This window comes from Monodelphis domestica, chromosome 1 (assembly GCF_027887165.1).
Source record: "Monodelphis domestica isolate mMonDom1 chromosome 1, mMonDom1.pri, whole genome shotgun sequence".
Classification (NCBI taxonomy): domain Eukaryota; kingdom Metazoa; phylum Chordata; class Mammalia; order Didelphimorphia; family Didelphidae; genus Monodelphis; species Monodelphis domestica.
Window position 1 is genome coordinate 697874337 of NC_077227.1, and position 18044 is coordinate 697892380.

Genomic DNA, 18044 nt, shown 5'->3' on the forward strand with positions numbered 1-18044 from the left:
GGAAGGAAGGAAGGAGGGAGGGAGGGAAAGAAAGAAGGAAGGAAGGAAGGAAGGGAGGGAGGGAGGGAGAGAGGGAGAGAGGGAGAGAGGGAGGGAGGGAAGAAGGGAGGAAGGGAAGAAGGTAGGGAGGAAGAAGAGGGAGTGTTCCAAGGTCCCTCCCAACTCTGACCTTTCCTGTTCTAAAATTCCTCCCATTTCTGACATTTGTGTTCTAAGTCCTTCCAGTTCTGACATCCCATGTTACAAGGTCCTTCCCAACTCTGATATTCCCTATTCTAAGACTCCTTCCAGATCTGACATTCTATATTCTAAGGTCCCTCCCAGCTCTGATATTCTGTGTTCTAAGGGTCCTTCCACTGGTAATAATCTGTGAGTTTAATCTTCAGGAGCAAAAATCCATTTGTTCATTTGGAGATAAAGGATAATAGAAAAAGCAACGACAGAGAATTCAGGCCCAAGTTTGTCTTGCCTCCACCAATTACAAATTATGTGACCCAGAGCAAATCATTTAACCCTTCTCAGTCTCAGATTTCTCACTTGTAAAATAGATTTGGTAAGACTGTTTTGAGGAAGGCTTAAGTACATGTAATGTGAAGCTCTTTGAAACCACAGAAGATTTGAGCTATTATTCCTTAGGGGAGTGGAAGTTCTTTCTTAGAATCTGATCATCCCCTATCTCAGAACTTTCTTGAATCCCTACTAGACACTAAACTCCAGGAGAAGAAAGACTGAGTCTTATCAGAACTTTGTATCTCTGCTCCATTCCCCATGGATGCTCCATACATTATAGCCACTTGTTGAATGATTTGCAGAACATACAAATATCCATTCCTTTTTTTAAAATTATGAATTTATCTAATCCCAAATAGAGGAGGCACTTCTAGAAACATAGTAAAGGGTGGGAAAAAGGAGTGTTCATGTCAAATAGCCATTCTAAGAGTTAATCCACAAGAACCTCACCCATTCTTTAAAAACTGTCATCAGCAAATCTTTGTGGTTTAGTTGCTTAGTTGAATCCAACTTTTCATGACCCCATTTGGGATTTTCTTGGCAAAGATACTGTAGTGATTTGCCATTTCCTTCTCCGGCTCATTTGACGAAAAAACTGAGGGTCAAGTGACTTGCCCAGGGTCACACAGCTAGTATCTGAAGTTAAATTTGAACCCAGGTTCTCCTGACTCCAGGTCAGTGCTCTATCTGTTGTACCACCTATGTGCTCCTGAACATTCCTTTGCAAGACACGAAATAATGAGAAATATTTAACCTTTTCATCATCAATCCTGGGTGGCAATAATTCTTAGTCATTCACAGTTATAGTACCATGATGGTGAACATATGGCATGGGTGCCAAAGATGGCACACAGAGACCTCTCTGTGGGTACACATGCCTTTGCTCACCAGAGTTAGTTACTATAAAGGCAGAGGGACTTGGACAGATCTGCTTCCTTTCACTTCCCCATCATGCCTCCACATCCCTCTTCACAGCAGCCTTCCCCTGAGCAGAATGCCCAAGCACTCTCTTTGTCTCTCCCCTGTCTGGGGTAAGGTGCTGGTCACTAGGTGGGGCACAAGACAGCACTAGGTCTCTTGGTGGGCACGGCACACAGTCTGGGAGGGCAGAGCAATGCACATGGCTGATAAAAGGTTCACCATCACTGTAATAGTAGGTTACAGCAGCCTAGCAATTAGGTAGTAAATGACTAGTTAACTACTGAACTCAGAATCACATCCCTGCTTCATCTCTTGGTTAGCCAGTGGCCTTGAGTCAGTCACTGAATTTCAATTCATCAAGAAATTTTAAAAATATTTGATTTTTTTCTCAACTACATGAAAAAACAATTTTCAACTTTTTTTTTTTTAAGTTCAGGACAAATTCTTAAACTCCCCTCATGAGTTCCTTGAGACAGCAATCTGATATAGATTTTAAATGTGTAATAGTGTAAAACATCTTTCCATATTAGCCATTTTGTGAAAGAGAACTTGAACAAATAACAGTGAAGAAATAAAGTGAAATACAGTATATTTGGTCTGCATTCCAGACTCTATCAGTTCCTACTCTGGAGGTAGATGGCATTTTTCATCATGATCTTGATTCATAAATGTTCATCATGTAATATTGCTGTTACTGAATATAATGCATCAGTCCATTTAGGTCTTTCCAGGTTTTTTTGAAATCATCCTTTCTCATCATTCCTTATAGCACAATAGTGTTTCATTCCCGACATGTACCACAACTTGTTCAGCCTTTCCCCAATGGATGGACATCCCCTCAATTTCCAATTTGTTGCCACCACAAAAAGAGCAACTATGAATATTTTTGTACAGAGGTCATTTTCCCTTTTTAAAAATCTCTTTGGAATACAGACCTAGTACTGATATTGCAGGATCAAAGGGGATGCACAGTCCCTCTCCAGAATGGCTGGATCAGTTCACAATTCCACCAGCAATGTATTAGTGTCCAAGTTTTGCCACATCCTCTTCAGCATTTATTATTTTCCTTTTCTGTCATATTAGCCAATCTGATAGGTGTGAGGTGGTTTCTCAGAGTTGTTTTAATTTGCATTTCTCTAATCAAAAGCAATTTAGAGAATTTTTTCATGTGATTATATATAGCCTTGATTTCTTCATCTGAAAACTGCCTATTCATATCTTATAACTATTTATCAATTTGGAAATGACTAGTATTCTTATACATTTGTCAAGAACTTTTTATGAGAACAGAGAAGCAATGGATTTAGGAGCACAAGACCTGGATTCAAATCATGGCTCTTCTCATTGTTTGTGCAATCATGGGCAAGACACAGAACCCCAGAATTTCTGAGTCAGAAAGGACATCAGCAACCATCTAATACAACCAGGATCTTGAAAAATAATTACTCACATTCATATAGGGGCAGTTAGATGGTGCAGTAGATAGAGTGCCAGTCTTAGAGTCAGGAGGACTTGAGTTCAAATCCTGCCTCAGCTACTCTTAGCTGTGTGATCAAGGGCAAGTCACTTAACTATGTTTACCTTAGTTTCCTCTTCTGTAAAATGTTTACCTCAGTTTCCACATCTATAAAATGAGCCTGAGAAGGAAACATCTGCAAATTTGGGATAATAAATCTAAAACTTGAGGAAACCTCAAGGGATCTCTAGTCCAACCTCCATAATTTTAAATATGAGAAATTGAAACTCTAGGAGTTTAAATAACTTGTCTAAACTTACTATAGGTTGTATCAGATATAGAATTTGAACTCATATAGTTGGACTCCAATCCCAATACTTTTCTGCTGTGCTACAACTTTCTCTTAACTGGAGTGCAAAAGCATGGAATTTGGAGACAGAGGCCCTGAGTTCAAATCCCAGTTCTTTTGCTTGTTACCTATATACCTTGGGTAAGTGATTGCTCTGCTTGGGCTCTCAGTGACATTGGAACCAGTGAGTTCTACGGCCCCTGTCAACCCTTAGACCCTTTCATCTGAAATTATACCAGATGAATCTTTCTCTGGAATATTTAAATTTTCCCAGGAAATCAGAAGTTTCAAGAAGTAAAAGATGTTTCCCCCTTTTTCTGTACTTTCCTAGGTGTTTTTCCTTCCCAGATCTTCATATTACTTAGATATTGGTGGGGGTTCAAAGATGATGGGAAGGATTATGAGATTTAGAGCTGAAAGGGACCCTAGAAATCAGAGATTTCACATCTAGACCAGCGAGTCATGGATTTACAGCTAGAAAGGACTTCAGAGATCATTTACTCTGGCTTCTTCATTTCAAATATAGGGAAATTGAAGTCCAGAGAAGTTAAATGACTTATCCAGGGCTACATGGATAGCAACAGAGTCCAGACTCAAACTTTGGTCCTCTTCCTTTGCATCTTGTGCTTTTTCTTCTGTTCTCTTCTGGACCTCAGTTTCCCTCTCTGTAAAACAAGGGGTAAAAGTGACTTCCCCCAGGTCACACACTTCCAGAGGCAGAATTCAAACCCAAGTATGTTCTGAAAAACAAATCCACTGTGCAGAGGTCCCAGGTTCACATTTGAGCTCTCCTTCTTATTACTTAGGGTTCCTTGGGTAAGTCAGTTAAATTTTCCAGCTATCAATCTCCTCATCTGATCAACGAAGTAAACAAGAAGCTAAAAAGGAAGGGTTAACAAAAGCAAAGGGTCTTTCCAGCCCTGTACGTTTCCATACTGGACCAGGTTTTTCAAATCTGGACTCCAGAGAGTGTTAAAGCCTCATCCCTGGTGAGTTTCTCTCTGAGTTCCTCCAAGACCTCGGGCAGCCAGTCAGAGGCTATAATTGGCAGGAAGGTAGATGAGTTTGTATCTTTAGATGGCCAGGTCACCAAAGGAACCAGAGCCTTGAGATGTGGAGATGGACACCAGCCAGGAGCCACCCACTTGGCTGGTGGGGATGCCCAGCACGCCAACATTTCGGTGGTGGAAAGCTTTTGCCACAATGCCAGTCCCCCTCAGAGGACCCAATTGCCCTAAGTACACTCAAAAGATTATGAACTCCTTGAGACAGGGATTAATTTTCTTCTGCTTCTTTTTGGATCCCCAGAGTTTAGACAAACTAGCTAGAATAAGATCAGTCAGACAGGTGAGAGGAATACAGCATCAGATTTCTCTTCCTCGTAACTCGATAGGAGAAGGCACTTCCTTTGGGTTCCTGGTGGCTGGGGTTCAGAAATGCTCTGAAAGAATTTTGTTTTCTATTAATAACTGCTAAGCCAGATGAGCTCACACAAGCATTGTGCTGGGTTCCTCAGAGTGGAGTGAAGGATTGGGAACAAACTTGGAACCAGAGAGGAATTTAGCTCCCTGAAGTCTCCCCAGGGAGGAAGCCAGACCCCATTCATGGCACACCCTTCTGTCATCTTTGAATGGATTCCAAGGCCAGAGGATAGCTAGAGGACAGTAAAACAAGGCTGGTTCTGCTGACTTCTCAGGCTATTACCAGAGATGAGATTGAAAGCCTCAGAGGAAAGAGGAAAGAGATTTTTACTGAAAGAAAATAGGTCACAATTCATTACTTTAAAAAGTAATAAGATACTTAGCTGCCTGGGACTCAGTGTCCTCCTTTGAGGTGGATGGACTAGATCATAGGTTCATACCCTTTTTTTTTTTGTGGGACCTGGACACCTTGGCAGTCTGATGAAGCCAAAAGATCCCTTCTCCAAATAATATTTTCATAAACAGAAAATAAATTGCATAAGATTACAAAGGAAACAAATTTTATTGAAATATGGTTATAAAATAATTTTTAAAAACAAGTTAGGAGGAAATAGATAGTAAAACTATACTAGTGAGGGGGCTTCAACCTTCTCCTATCAGAACTAGATAAATCAAACCAAAAAATAAATAAGTAAGGGAAGTAAGTCAAATTTGATAAAAAATTAGAGTTAATGGATATATGGAGAAAATTGAATAGGAATTAAAAGGAATATAACTTCTTTTCAGAAGAACATGGCATATATACAAACAAGTTCATGGATCCCAGTTTTAGAACCCTTAAACTAGAGGAGGGTTTCAAAGGTCTCAGCTAGTTCTGCCAACTTATGCATTAGAACCAATACACAGTATGGATTCTAAGATGGAGGGTAAGGGTTTAAAAAAATTACTTGCTTAGGGTCACATAGTTATTATCTGAGGTAGGCTTTAAATTCATCTCTGGGATTCTAAATCTGTCACTCTATCCATTGTTACCTAATTGCCTTTGTCAAGAGTAGCTGTAATATAAAACACATAAATGGAAGTTATATGAGAGAAAGCTGGAAAAGATAATGAGAACCATCTAGAGTGTATTGAATGTCAAAATAAGTAATTCACACTTTTATGCTTTAAGAAGATTTCATATAGGCTGTTTTTGCATAAAGGATAGAATGTAGAGAAGAGATTGGAGACAGGAAGACCAGTTGGGAATATATTATAGCTGTTTTCAGGGTGGGGAGAAATGAGAGCCTAAAACTGAGATAGTTATAGGAGGATGGTCCATACTTTCATAAAGAATAGTATGGGGAAGCTGGGTGGCTGAGTGGATTGAAAGCCAGGCCCAGAGATGGGAGGTCCTGGATTCAAATCTGGAATCATACACTTCCTAGCTGGGTGACGACCATGGGCAAGTCACTTGACCTCCATTACCTAGCCCTTACCTCTCTTCTGCCTTGAAACCACTACATGGTATTGATTCTAAGATGGAAGGTAAGGGTTTAAAAATAAACAAACAAATAAATAAATAAACAGTATGAAAAGGTATGAACTGTTTCTGACTACACATTTATTTGTATTTTTTAAATGACTGTATCTCTCATTCTCTCTTTCTTTGGGGGGAATCAAGGATTATGAATACCCTCTCCATTCTCATGGTGGCCACCATCCCCGAAATGAGCGCTGTCCCCCGCCCCCCCAAACACTACCCAAAGGGGCTTGTGAAGTGACCAGCTGCCGCTCAGACTCCGTATGTGAAAGACACAAACGTTGCTGCTTCAATGGATGCACCTATGCCTGCCTAGAATCAGTTCAACCTCCACCAGGTAAGGGTCAGAGCTGGCATCAAGAGGGGCTCAGTAAGCAGTTTCCTTTAGTGCTCTGATGGGTGAATGGGTAGGTGCAGGGAATGGAGCAGGGAGAGACATTTCTTTTTGTAGAGACAATATTTTTCATCTTACCCTCCATGATATATCTGGTAGTGAATGAAGGAATGAATCCAAATTCTTTGTGTCACAATGAGGGCTCAAAGCCTCAGAAAGACAAATTATACTCAAAGTAAACTTTTTAAATCCAGTATGATGGGTTTTTATTTGTTCTGAACTTTTTTTTAAACCCTCACCATCCATCTTAGAATCAATATTGTGTATTGGTTCCAAGGCAGAAGAGAAGTGAGGGCTAGGCAACAGGATGTAGTGACTTTGCCCAGGGTCACACAGTTAGGAAGAAAATGTGTTGGATCAAATTTGAACCCAGGACCTCCTGTCTCCAGGCCAAGCTCTCAATTCACCAAGCCATTCAGCTACCATTGGTACATAATTTTTTAACCTTGCTTAGTCCATTAGAATGTCTTGTCCCATCTCTGCCAGAATCCCAGAAATGTCACTCAGAAAAGATCATGAAAGCTAAAGTTAAAAAGATAGAATTCAGGGTCAGCAGTTGGTAATATGTTGATGTGACAAGAACACCAGATTTGGAAAGAGATCTGGATTTGAATCTTGGACACTCTCTGTGTAACCTTGGGCAAATCACTTTCTCCTACTTGGGCCTCAGTTTCTCCATCTGTAAAATGAAAGGGTTGGACTAGCTGATTTCTGACAGACTTTCTAGTTCTAAATCCCATGATCCCAAATGATTATATTCTGTGGGAAGAACTGGATTCTTCTGTTCTTCATGTCTACCATGAAATCAGTTTACTTGTAGTCAGCTTCCAGCTCTCTCCCTGTGGTGTGATTTCAGATACCTCCCCCCCACCCCCAAGCAGCTTCTCACCCTCTTCTAAATTCTTTCCCCATTGATTGGTTCCCTGGGAATTCTGAGATGCATTTCTTTTGATGTTAACCACTGACAAGCCTTAATGTGGTTGTTAGTGAGGGCCATTCATTCTGGAGAGTATAACAGAGCATGATGGGTATCAGATCCTAAAGCGGGTAAGGAAGGACCCCCGGGATGGAGGAGCTAGCTAGCACTGATATGGCACTTAAAGAATTGCTGAGTATTTTCCATCCAGTGTCTCATTTGAGCCTCACAACAACCTTGGGAGGTTTTGCAAAATGGTCAATGGGGATAGATGTACTGGAAGACAAAGATTCTCTACCTCCTAGTTCTGCTCAAGGCTGAGCTGCTTGCTAAGAGCCCTTTAAGGAGAATAATACCTTTGTGAAATGCTTAGCACAGTGCTGCTGAGAGCATTCCATGAACCCCACTTGTTTTTTCCCATTGTAAAGGATATTGAGAAACTATTTCCTTTCCTCTTGAAAAGTTGCATTTAGGAAAAATCATCACCAACCTCCTTAGTAAGTTGGTGACAGAATTAGAAAAAGGAGTCCATGTTCAGCCTAACTTCAAAGTCACCGGGAAGGACACAGCACCCACTTGATTCATACTCCTGACTGTGTGCCTTCCCATGCCTATTTCACTCCTTTTGAGAAGAGCAGCCTCTAAGCATTTAATATATGCTTATTTCTTCCCTTCCTTCCTTCATCCCTTCCTTCTTTCCTCCCTCCCTCCCTCCCTTCTTTCCTCCTTCTTTTCCTCCCTTTCCTTCCTTCTTCTTTGTCCTTCCTCCTTTCATTTCCTCCTTCCCTTCTTCCTTCTTCTTTTTCCCGCTCTCATACTCTTCCTTTGTCTTTCTTCCATGTTTTCTTTCCCTCCTTCTACATTCTTTCCTTCTCACCTTCCTTCTTTCTCTCCTTCCTTCCAGGACTTGCCCAGGGTCACATAGCTAGTAAGCCATGTCACACAGCTGTCTGAGGGCAGCTCTGAACCTAGGATCTCCAGTCTCTAGGCCTGGCACTCTCTATTCACTAAGTCACCTAGCTATCCCATTTATATAACATTTTAAAGTTTACAAAATGTTTTATACCCATTATCTCATCTGATCCCTAGTCTAGGGTAACACTTTCTTCCACTCACCTAGGATCACAATGTTGCCATTACTCTTGACTCCTCACTCTCATTCACTCCACATATCCAGTCTGTTGTCCACCCTGGTCATTTCTTCCTTCATAACATCTCTCAGCTATGATGTATTCTCTACACTCATGCAACCACAACCCTAGTATAGTCCCTCATCTCCTCTCATCTGAATGATTACAGTAGCTTTCAAACTGGCCTCCCTACCTCATCTCTCCCCAACCCTAATCAGTCCTCCTCTCAGCATCCAAAGTAATGTTTTTAAGCAGTTTAAGCATGTCCAATCCCACTCCTGAATTAACTCCAATGACTCCCTGTTACCTCCAGGATCATAATATAAAGCCTTTTGATCTGCAGTTAAAGTCACTCAACCTGGCTACTTCCAGCCTTGTCAATCATCTTATCCTTTTCTCCCCAGCAAGCACCCTCCCTACCTACCTTTCCTCGGGCCAGATACTTCATGCCTTTGTCAGTCAAAATACTCATTAAGTGCCTACAATGTACCAGGCACTGTGCTAAGCTCTGAGGCTACCAAAAAAAAAAAAAGGCAAAAGTTCTTGCCCTCAAGGAACTTATAGTCTAACTGGAAAATCACATGCAAATAATGTACAAACAAGTTATGAACAGGATAAATTGGAGCTAATCCATAGAAGGAAGGCATTGACATTGCAGGGATCAGAAAAAGCCTTCCTATAAAAGGTGGAATTTTGGCTAAAACACTTGTTTCTCTCATCTCTGCCTTAATTCTTTCACAAATCAGCTTAAATCGCAGCTTCAGCAGGAAGGAAACCTTTCCCCATCTGCCCAGGTATTGACTCCCCTTCAGATTACTTTCCATTTACTCAATGCCTTCTATCCTTATTGTACCTGCTTACATGCTGTCTCTCCCATTGGAATGTGAGTTCTTCCAGGGTAAGGCTTGCATTCTCAGCATTTAGTCCAGTGTCTTGCTTTCTACTCCTGTGATTAATTTAAATGTCCAGGAGCCTGAGGTTCTGGCTACGTCCTGGCACATGCCTTCAGGTATAGGGGTTCTGATCTCTTTTTGATCATTTTCTTTATCATCAAATGGAATAATAATGGCTGGCATTTTAAAAAGCACTGTGCATATGTTATACCATTCTATTATTAAATAAATACTATTATTATCCCCATTTTACAGATGAGGAAACTGAGACTGAAGAGGTTAAATGTGTTGTTCAAGATTATACAGAAAGTATTTGAATCAGAATTTGAACTTAAAACTTCCTAAGTCCCATTCCAGCACTTTATCTACTTTGTTGCTTCTCTACATTTATTCAGTGCTCTCCAGGGTTTAACATTGTTCATTGCATGACCCTTAACACTCATATGCCTTGGAACCAATACTTAATATTAATTCTATGACAGAAGGTAATGGTTTAAAAAAAGAAAAAGAAAAAAATAGGGATCAGCTAGGTGGCACAGTGGATTGAGAGCCAGACCCTGAGATGGGAGTTACCAGGTTCAAATATGGCCTCAGACACTTCCTAGCTGAATGCCCTTGGGTAAGTCACTTAATCCCCATTTCCCTTGCTGTTCTTCTGACTTAGAACAGTACTGATATATAGTACTGATTCTAAGGTATGGGGTTAAAAAGAAAAGAAAAAATAAATGTCTGAGACTGGATTTTAACTCAGGTCTTCCTAATTCCAGGTCCATTATACCACCTAGCTGCCCCCTCAGGCATTTGTTATCTGTGTGACCTTGAGCAAGTCACTTAACCTCTGCCTCAGTTTCCCCAGCTGTAAAATGAGATAATAGTATCTACCTCCTAATGTGAGGATCAAATTAGTTTAAAGTGCTAGCTATCCCTTTTATATAGTGTTTTAAAGTTTTCAAAGTGCTGTATATTCTTTCTCTCATTTAATCCTCCTAGCATCCCTAGTCTAGGGTACCACTCTCTTCATTCATCCAGGCTCATAATGTTGCTTTTACCCTTCACTTCACTCTCATTCGCTCCATGTTTCCAAAGCACTTAGCATAGTGTCAGGGATGGAGTGAACACTAGAATTTTAGTTGTTGTTATTGTTATCATTACTATCCCTGGAGGTATTTGAGCAGGGACTGGACGAACATGAAGCTGGTTCCTATTATGACCTAGTCACATAGTAAGCATTTGACCAAGAAAGCCTTGAACTCTAGGCAACAGAAACTGAAAATCGGTTCTCAACATTGGCTTCGTTCCCTTTGGCACTGTTGCTTGAGAGGTCACTTCCTTGCCCTCAGAAGCTAAGAATGTTTCCTCCTGAGTCAGACAGACTGTGCAGCAAAGGCTGGAAGAAAAGCTTTAGGAAAGTCTTGGAAGAAACATTTATCATGCATTTTCTATGCGCAGGACACTGCTGGGGAGGTATATCCTTATGAAAGTGTTAGTGACTTTCTTGTTCTGAGTTGGATGGATTTGTATTAAAAAAAATTCTTATCTTCCATCTTAGAATGAATATATTATATTGACTCCAAAGACCAAAGAGCATTAAGGGCAAAGCAGTTGGTGGTTACGTGACTTGTCCAGGGCCACAAAAGAAATATCTGAGGCCAGATTGGAACACAGGACTTCCTGTCTCTGGTCCTGGCTCTCCCCGTGAGTCATAGAATTTTAAGACTAGAAGAATGCTCAGAGACTCTCATTTTCTTTTTTCCCTCCTGATCCCTTTGAACAGGAAAGTTTTCCCCTTCTCTAGTTTTTAGCTTTCTCATCTGCCAAATGAGACATGAAAAACTTGGGGTGTCCCAGATGTTCCTGCAGGAAGACTTTGGGGATACCCTCTATAATCTCAAAAATCCTTTACAACTCTCGACAGGAAGCAGCAGGCTAGGGGCAATATGGAGACTCATCTGCCATCAGAAAGAGGACTCCAGCAGGGTCAGACAGAGACAAAATTAGGAATGAGGCAAGTTCAATTCTGACCCCCCCCCCCCCCAACACACACACACGCATACACTCTCCTTTCTGGGATGTTCAATGCCTTGGGAGTCAGCTGGGTGTTGTAGTGACTTAGAGGGTTGGAGCTTTGAGCCAATAAAATCTGGAATCAAATATGATGTTGTGACTGTGTGATGTTGGGCAAGTCACTTAACCTCTGTTGGTCTCAATTTCCTCACCTGGATCTCCCAAGGTTGTTGTGAGGCTCAAATATATAAACCATTTTGTAAACTTAGAGAGCTATATAAATGAGCTGTGATTTCTGGTAAATTAATTCTGTTGAGTTCAACTAACATATCTTGCACCTACTGTGTGCTAGGTACCTTTCTACTAAGGTGTTGGGAATTCCATGGGTTAGAACTCTGGAATTATTTGTATTTTTAAGAAGAAGAGTAGGAAGAAGGCACTATTTTAACTCAAAGCAATTATCAAAGTTTAGTCCAACACATTTATTTGTTAAATGAACCAAAATTCCAAGAAGTCTAGTGACTTACCCAAGGTAACAGAGTTAGTTTTAATTCCCATTCCTGGCCCCAGTGTTCTTATAGATCCTATGTGCTCTCAATCCAGAGGTTCTTCCCATTTTCTAAGTTTTTCTACTTTTTGTGAGTAGGCTTTGAAATCTTTTGGTGAAGGGGCAGCAAGGCGGCTCAGTGGATAGAGCCAGAACTAGAGATGGGAGATGCTGGGTTCAAATGTGACCTCAGACACTTCCTAGCTGTGTAGCCCTGAGCGAGACACTTAACCCCCATTGCCTAGCCCTCACCTCTCTCTCCCTTTGCCTTGGAACCAGTACTTAGTATCAATTTCAAGATGGAAGATAAGAGTGCAAAGAAAAAGAAAAAGGAGTCCTAGAAATGAACTCTAGTATCCAAGCAGCAGAGAAGCATTTTTCATTTGAATTGCTGTGACATGATGATAATTAACGATTCTCCGTGTGTTTCCTTAGTTCTAGATTGGCTGGTACAGCCCAAACCACGCTGGCTAGGCGGCAATGGCTGGCTGCTGGATGGCCCGGAGGAGGTATTACAAGGTACAAAGGCATAATCTGCTAGTCCTGTCTTTAGCTTAATGCACTCTCTGAGTCACCTAATAGGACAAAGAGATACTGGGTGTCCTAGGTGAAAATTTTGGAAAGGAGCTGATAGCCTGGGGAAATTGGAAGGAAGGCAAGAAAGGAGGGAGGAAGATCTACTTATGTCAGTCATTGTTCCAAGTACTTGATGAATATCATCCCATTCTGACCTCACAATAATCCTGGGAGGTAGGTGCTATTATTATCCTCATTTTACTAAAGAGGAAACTGAGGCAAACAGGATTAAATTACTTGCCCAGGATCACACAGCTAATAAGTATAAGAGACTGGATTTGAACTCAGATCTTCCTGACTCAATGTCCAGTGCTCTATCTGAGTCATCTAGCTCCCTCAGGAAATGAAAAGAAACTTATTCCTCTATTGGGGTTTGCAGATATACTTGGGTGCTATTTATACCAAATCAGTAAAGAGCCTACAAGTCATGCCTTATGGGGAGCCATTGAAAGGATGTTTAGCCTGGGGAGGGAAGCACTTGGAAGAGGGAATATGGCAGTTACCTTCAAGTATCTGAAGAACTAAGCTGAAAAAAAGACTAAATTTATTCTGAAATATCTCAGAGGGCAGAAATAATAACAGCGAATAGAGTTTGAGAATGGCAGATTTCAGTTCAGTACAAGTCAATCAGTCATTCAACAAACATTAAGTATTTACCATGTGATAGACTGAGCAGTGGAGCACAAAGAAAGACAATACCTGCCCTCAAAGAACTTACATTCTAATGAGGAAGACAAAGTACAAAAAGAAGCTGAAATGGGGGATAGAGTGCGTGTGTGGAATTGAATATAATAGACTCCTCTACTATAAGCAATGCAATGATCCAGGACAATTTTGATGGACTTATGAGAAAGAACACTATCCACATCCAGAGAAAAATCTGTGGGAATAGAAACCCAGAAGAAAAACAACTGCTTGATCACATGGGTCAATGGGGATATGATTGGGGATGTAGACTCTAAATGATCACCCCAGTGCAAATATTAATAATATGGAAATAGGTCTTGATCAATGGCACATGTAAAACCCATTAATCCTGTTTGCCTCAGTTTCCTCTTTAGTAAAATGAAGATAATAATAGCACCTACCTCCCAGGATTATTGTGAGGACAGAATGGGATGATATGTAAAACCCAGTGGAATTATGTGTTGGCTATGGGGGGGGGAGAAGGTGAGGGAAAGATTAATTATTAATCTTGAATTAAAAATTAATATAACTTCAATATAATATATAATAATATATAATAAAATATATAATATATTAAATATAAAAATAAAATTAATATAAACTAAAAAATTAATATAAAAATAAAAATTAATCAATAAAAAACTTAAAAATTAAAAAAGATAAAATAAAATAGGGTCTGTGGGAATGTTGGAGAAATCCAGAAGACTGCAGCATGATGGGAAATGAAGGAGTGACTGGCCAAAGAACCTTCCTTAAATGGAAGTTATAGCAGGAACTACCAAAAAAAAATGAGAGCAATAATGGACCATTACATTTTGACTTTAGATGTGAAACTGGAAGGTTCTTTAGAAGACATCCAGCCTAGTCCACTTCATTTTCATTTTCTGTATGAGGAAACTGAGGTTCAGGTGTGAGGGATAACTTGCTCAGAGTTGCCTGGCTCATAATGGGTGGAGCTGAGATTTGAACACAGGTCCAGAGAGCTTTCCCCTATATCATGCTGGCCCCTGGCTGCCACACTTGAGAGTGAGTTCCCTGTTACTGGATGTATCCAAACAGAGACCATCTATTAGATATTCGTAGATTCCCACTCCCCTCCCCTAAAGCAGGATGGTTGTAATTGGGGGGGTGGGGGAATGGACCATCTGAGCTCTGAAACCCCTTCCAGTTCCAAGTCATTCATTGATGCACTTATACTTTTGGTATCAAGCAACTGTCTTGGAGATAATATTTGCATCTAGCCTAACCTCTGGCACTTACCTGCTATAAATGTGTTATACCCTCTTAGTGTAAAGGTTGAAATACCAAACACTAGGCAGGAGATTCAATGGCTTTATTCCGACACTTGGAACAATTCACTCACCTGTCTACATGATATTTTTTAAAGGGTTAGTAGGTGCTATTATTATTCCCATTTTACAATTGAGGAAACTGAGGCAAACAGAGATTAAGTGACTTGTCCAGTAAGTGTCTAAAGTCACATTTGAACTCAGATCTCCCTGACTTCAGACCATCTATCTTCCTTTGGGGGATAGGCTGCCCCCATGCCAGCACAACTGGAACCCTACTCAAATACCAGCCCTGCTAAACTAAATTCCAATTTGGTGGGAAAATTCCTGTTCCCAAGGGTGGTCTTGATTTCCAGTCTAAGCTAGCATCCTCCAGGTCCTCATTTTTTTCAAATTCCCTGGCCTGGATATTAGGATTCATCAGTTTTTGAAGCCTGCATTTGATTACACTTTCTGCACTCAGAACCATCTTTAGTGGGGTGGGTGGGGTGGAGAGGCTTGTCCTTTTTCTCTCTTTTTCATCCCAGTGGACTGAGGGGGTGACAGTCAGTGTCAGAAATTGTTCAAGGAGCTAGTGATTAAAAAAAAAAAAAGGTCTGGGATCCACCTATTTATCAGGCTGTCTTCACCTAGACTGCAGAGAGAACGAGTGAAAGAAGAGAATATAGGAAGAGGATGCCCCCTTTTGGTCCTCATGTGAGCTTCTTGAACTCTTCTGTCAAAATCTTCCTTTGATCCACTTAAGCAACAGACAGCAATCAAACAGAACACACACTGACATTCAAAGCCCAGGCCTTGCCCTTGAAGAGAGAACCATTTCTCTTAGCTCTAGTGGGTTTTAGCCTGGGATTTTTCTCCTAGAGAAGGAGGTTGTCTCCATTTCCCTCAGTTTTATCATCTCTACAATGGATCGTTGGATGGTACCATCTCTAAGGATTGATCCGAGCCTTGCCTGGCATCCTCTGTTCTCAGGTCCTTTCCTTCTCTGATGCATGGTGTACTAAAGTCCTCGGCATTCTATGCTGTTGACAATTCTCTTTCTTTCTCCACCGTTAGCAGGTCAGTAATCTCTAAGAGAGCACCAGACCTGAATCAGGAAAACTTAAATTCAAATCCGACCTCAGCTATTTACTAGCTGTGTGAACCTGGGCTAGCCTCTGTTTGCCTCAGTTTTCTCATCTGTAAAATAGGGATAATAATTGCACTAATGAAATCATATATCCAGTCCACGTCCTCTTATGAGAAAGAAGGATTAGATTTGTCCTATGTTGACCCAAGAACACTGGATAGAAACTGAAAAGAGGCATTAGCCTTTGTTGTAAAGAAATACTTCCTAATATTTAGTACTGTCTAAAAGGAAAATGTGGGGTAGGGGTGGGGTAGCTGGGTGGCTCAGTGGATTGAGAGTCAGGTCCAGAGATGGGAGGTCCTGGGTTCAAATCTGGCCTCAGACACTTCCTGGCTGTGTGGCCCTGGGCAAGTCACTTAACCTCCATTGCCTAGATCTTACCACTCTTCTACCTCAGAACCAATACATAAGTATTGATTCCAAGACAGAAGGTAGGGGTTTTAATAAATAAATGAATGAATGAGTTAATTAATTAATTAATTAATAGAAAACATACTGCCTTTGTAGATAATGAGTTCTCCATCACTGGAGGTATTCAAGTATAATATTTATTAATATTATTAATATAATATAATATTATTCACACAAGTGGAAGCCAAATGCTCTCTTACTGGGAATGCTGCAGTGGTTTAGATATGTTTGGTTTGTTAGGTATCTTATTTAGGTATGGCTTGGATTAGAAATCAACTAAAAATTAACTTGAGGTCTATGAACTTGGGTTTCTTTTTTAAAAAAATATTTCGAGAATTGTATTTCAATGGAATTGGCTCCCTTGGTCATCTTGGGTATTTTATGCATTTAAATGAAGCCCTTGATTCTGAGCAAGGGTCTATAGGCTTCACTGGACAACCCGAGGGATCCAGGACACAAAAAATGGTTTAAGAACCTCCGGTCTAGATGAGTCTTTCCAATTTTGTGTCCCATCTGTGGGAGCCTGAGTGGTCGGGTCAATGTCATGAAAACAGGCTTTGGAGAAAGTGGCGAGATGGCCCATCTCCCCAGAATCTGCCTTTCCTAGAGACTTGTACTGTATAATGAGCCGGGGCTTCTCTCTGTCTCTCCCAGCAGAGGCCTGTAGCACCACAGAGGATGGGGCAGAACCTCTCCACTGCCCCACAGGCTATGAATGTCACATCCTAAACCCTGGAAACTCTGCAGAGGGAATCCCCAACAGAGGACAGTGCATCAAGCAACGGAAGACTTCTGGTCAGTTCACCCACTTCCTTCTATTGAATGGTGTCTCCTCCTGAGGGGCACTGGGCTCTCCAAAGGGGCCCGGAGTTGACAGCTGGCACAGCTCCTGCCTAAAAGGAGCTTTCAGTCTGATGGGAGGAGGAGGCAGTGGCAGGCTACACTCAAACAGCCAGTATATAAGGTTGAATGTGATGGGGGCAAAAGGAGGATGTGGACAAGGCATTGGAGGGAATTTGGAAATGGAGAAGACTCTCACAATGGGAAGACTGGAGAAGGCTTCATGGATGAGAACAGGATCTAAGTCAAGCCTTTAAAAAAAGAAGAAATTGGGGGCATCTGGGTAGCTCAGTGGATGGAGAGCCAAGCCCAGAGATGGGAGGTCCTGGGTTCAAGTCACCTCAGACACTTCCTAGCTGTGTGACCCTGGGCAAGTCACTTGATCCCCAGTGCCTATCCCTTACTGCTCTTCTCCCTTGGAACCAATACCCAGTATTGATTCCAAGACTGAAAGGTAAGGGTTTAAAAAAGAAAAGAAAAGAAATTTAAACAGAGGAAGAGGATATTGATGGTTAATAATATAATTATATACCATTATATTATTAATGATTAGTAAATTACATATAACATGTATACATATAATCTATAACATTCTATAATATTATGTCATATCATTATATTGTTAGGGATGAACATGATGTCATGATATAATATGAGAAATATATATCACTTATTAAAAAGAATATACATTCCTAACCAATTATGTCATATCATTATTTTATTAGGGATAAATAATATAATGCCATGATATAATATGACAATTATATATCATATATTAAAAAGAGTATACATTTATATCCAATTATGTCATATCATGTCATATTATTATGGATCAATAATATAATAACATGTTAGGATTTCATTAATAATGATAATAGTTCTGTAAGGTTTCAAAAGTATCTTGCATATATCATCTCATTTGATCCTCACAACCCTGTGAGGTGGATACATTATTATCCCTATTTCACAGATGAGAAGACTAAATCTGAGACCAATTAAGTGACTTGTTCAGGGTCACACAGCTATTATGTATCTAAGGCAGGATTTAT

The 18044-nt window shown here is 40.6% G+C and overlaps 1 protein-coding gene across 3 annotated transcripts in view; it reads left to right on the forward strand.

Moving 5' to 3' along the window:
• WFDC1 (WAP four-disulfide core domain 1) overlaps positions 1–18044 on the forward strand; it is a 45895-nt gene that overhangs the window by 18012 nt on the left and 9839 nt on the right. For 2 of the 3 annotated variants that reach the window (XM_056810264.1, XM_056810273.1), the window contains exons 2-4: positions 6321–6516; positions 12499–12582; positions 16810–16950. In XM_056810264.1, coding sequence (XP_056666242.1) covers positions 6321–6516; positions 12499–12582; positions 16810–16950 — 421 coding nt within the window. The remainder of the gene's footprint in view (positions 1–6320; positions 6517–12498; positions 12583–16809; positions 16951–18044) is intronic. The other variant, XM_056810267.1, reaches the window with a different exon arrangement.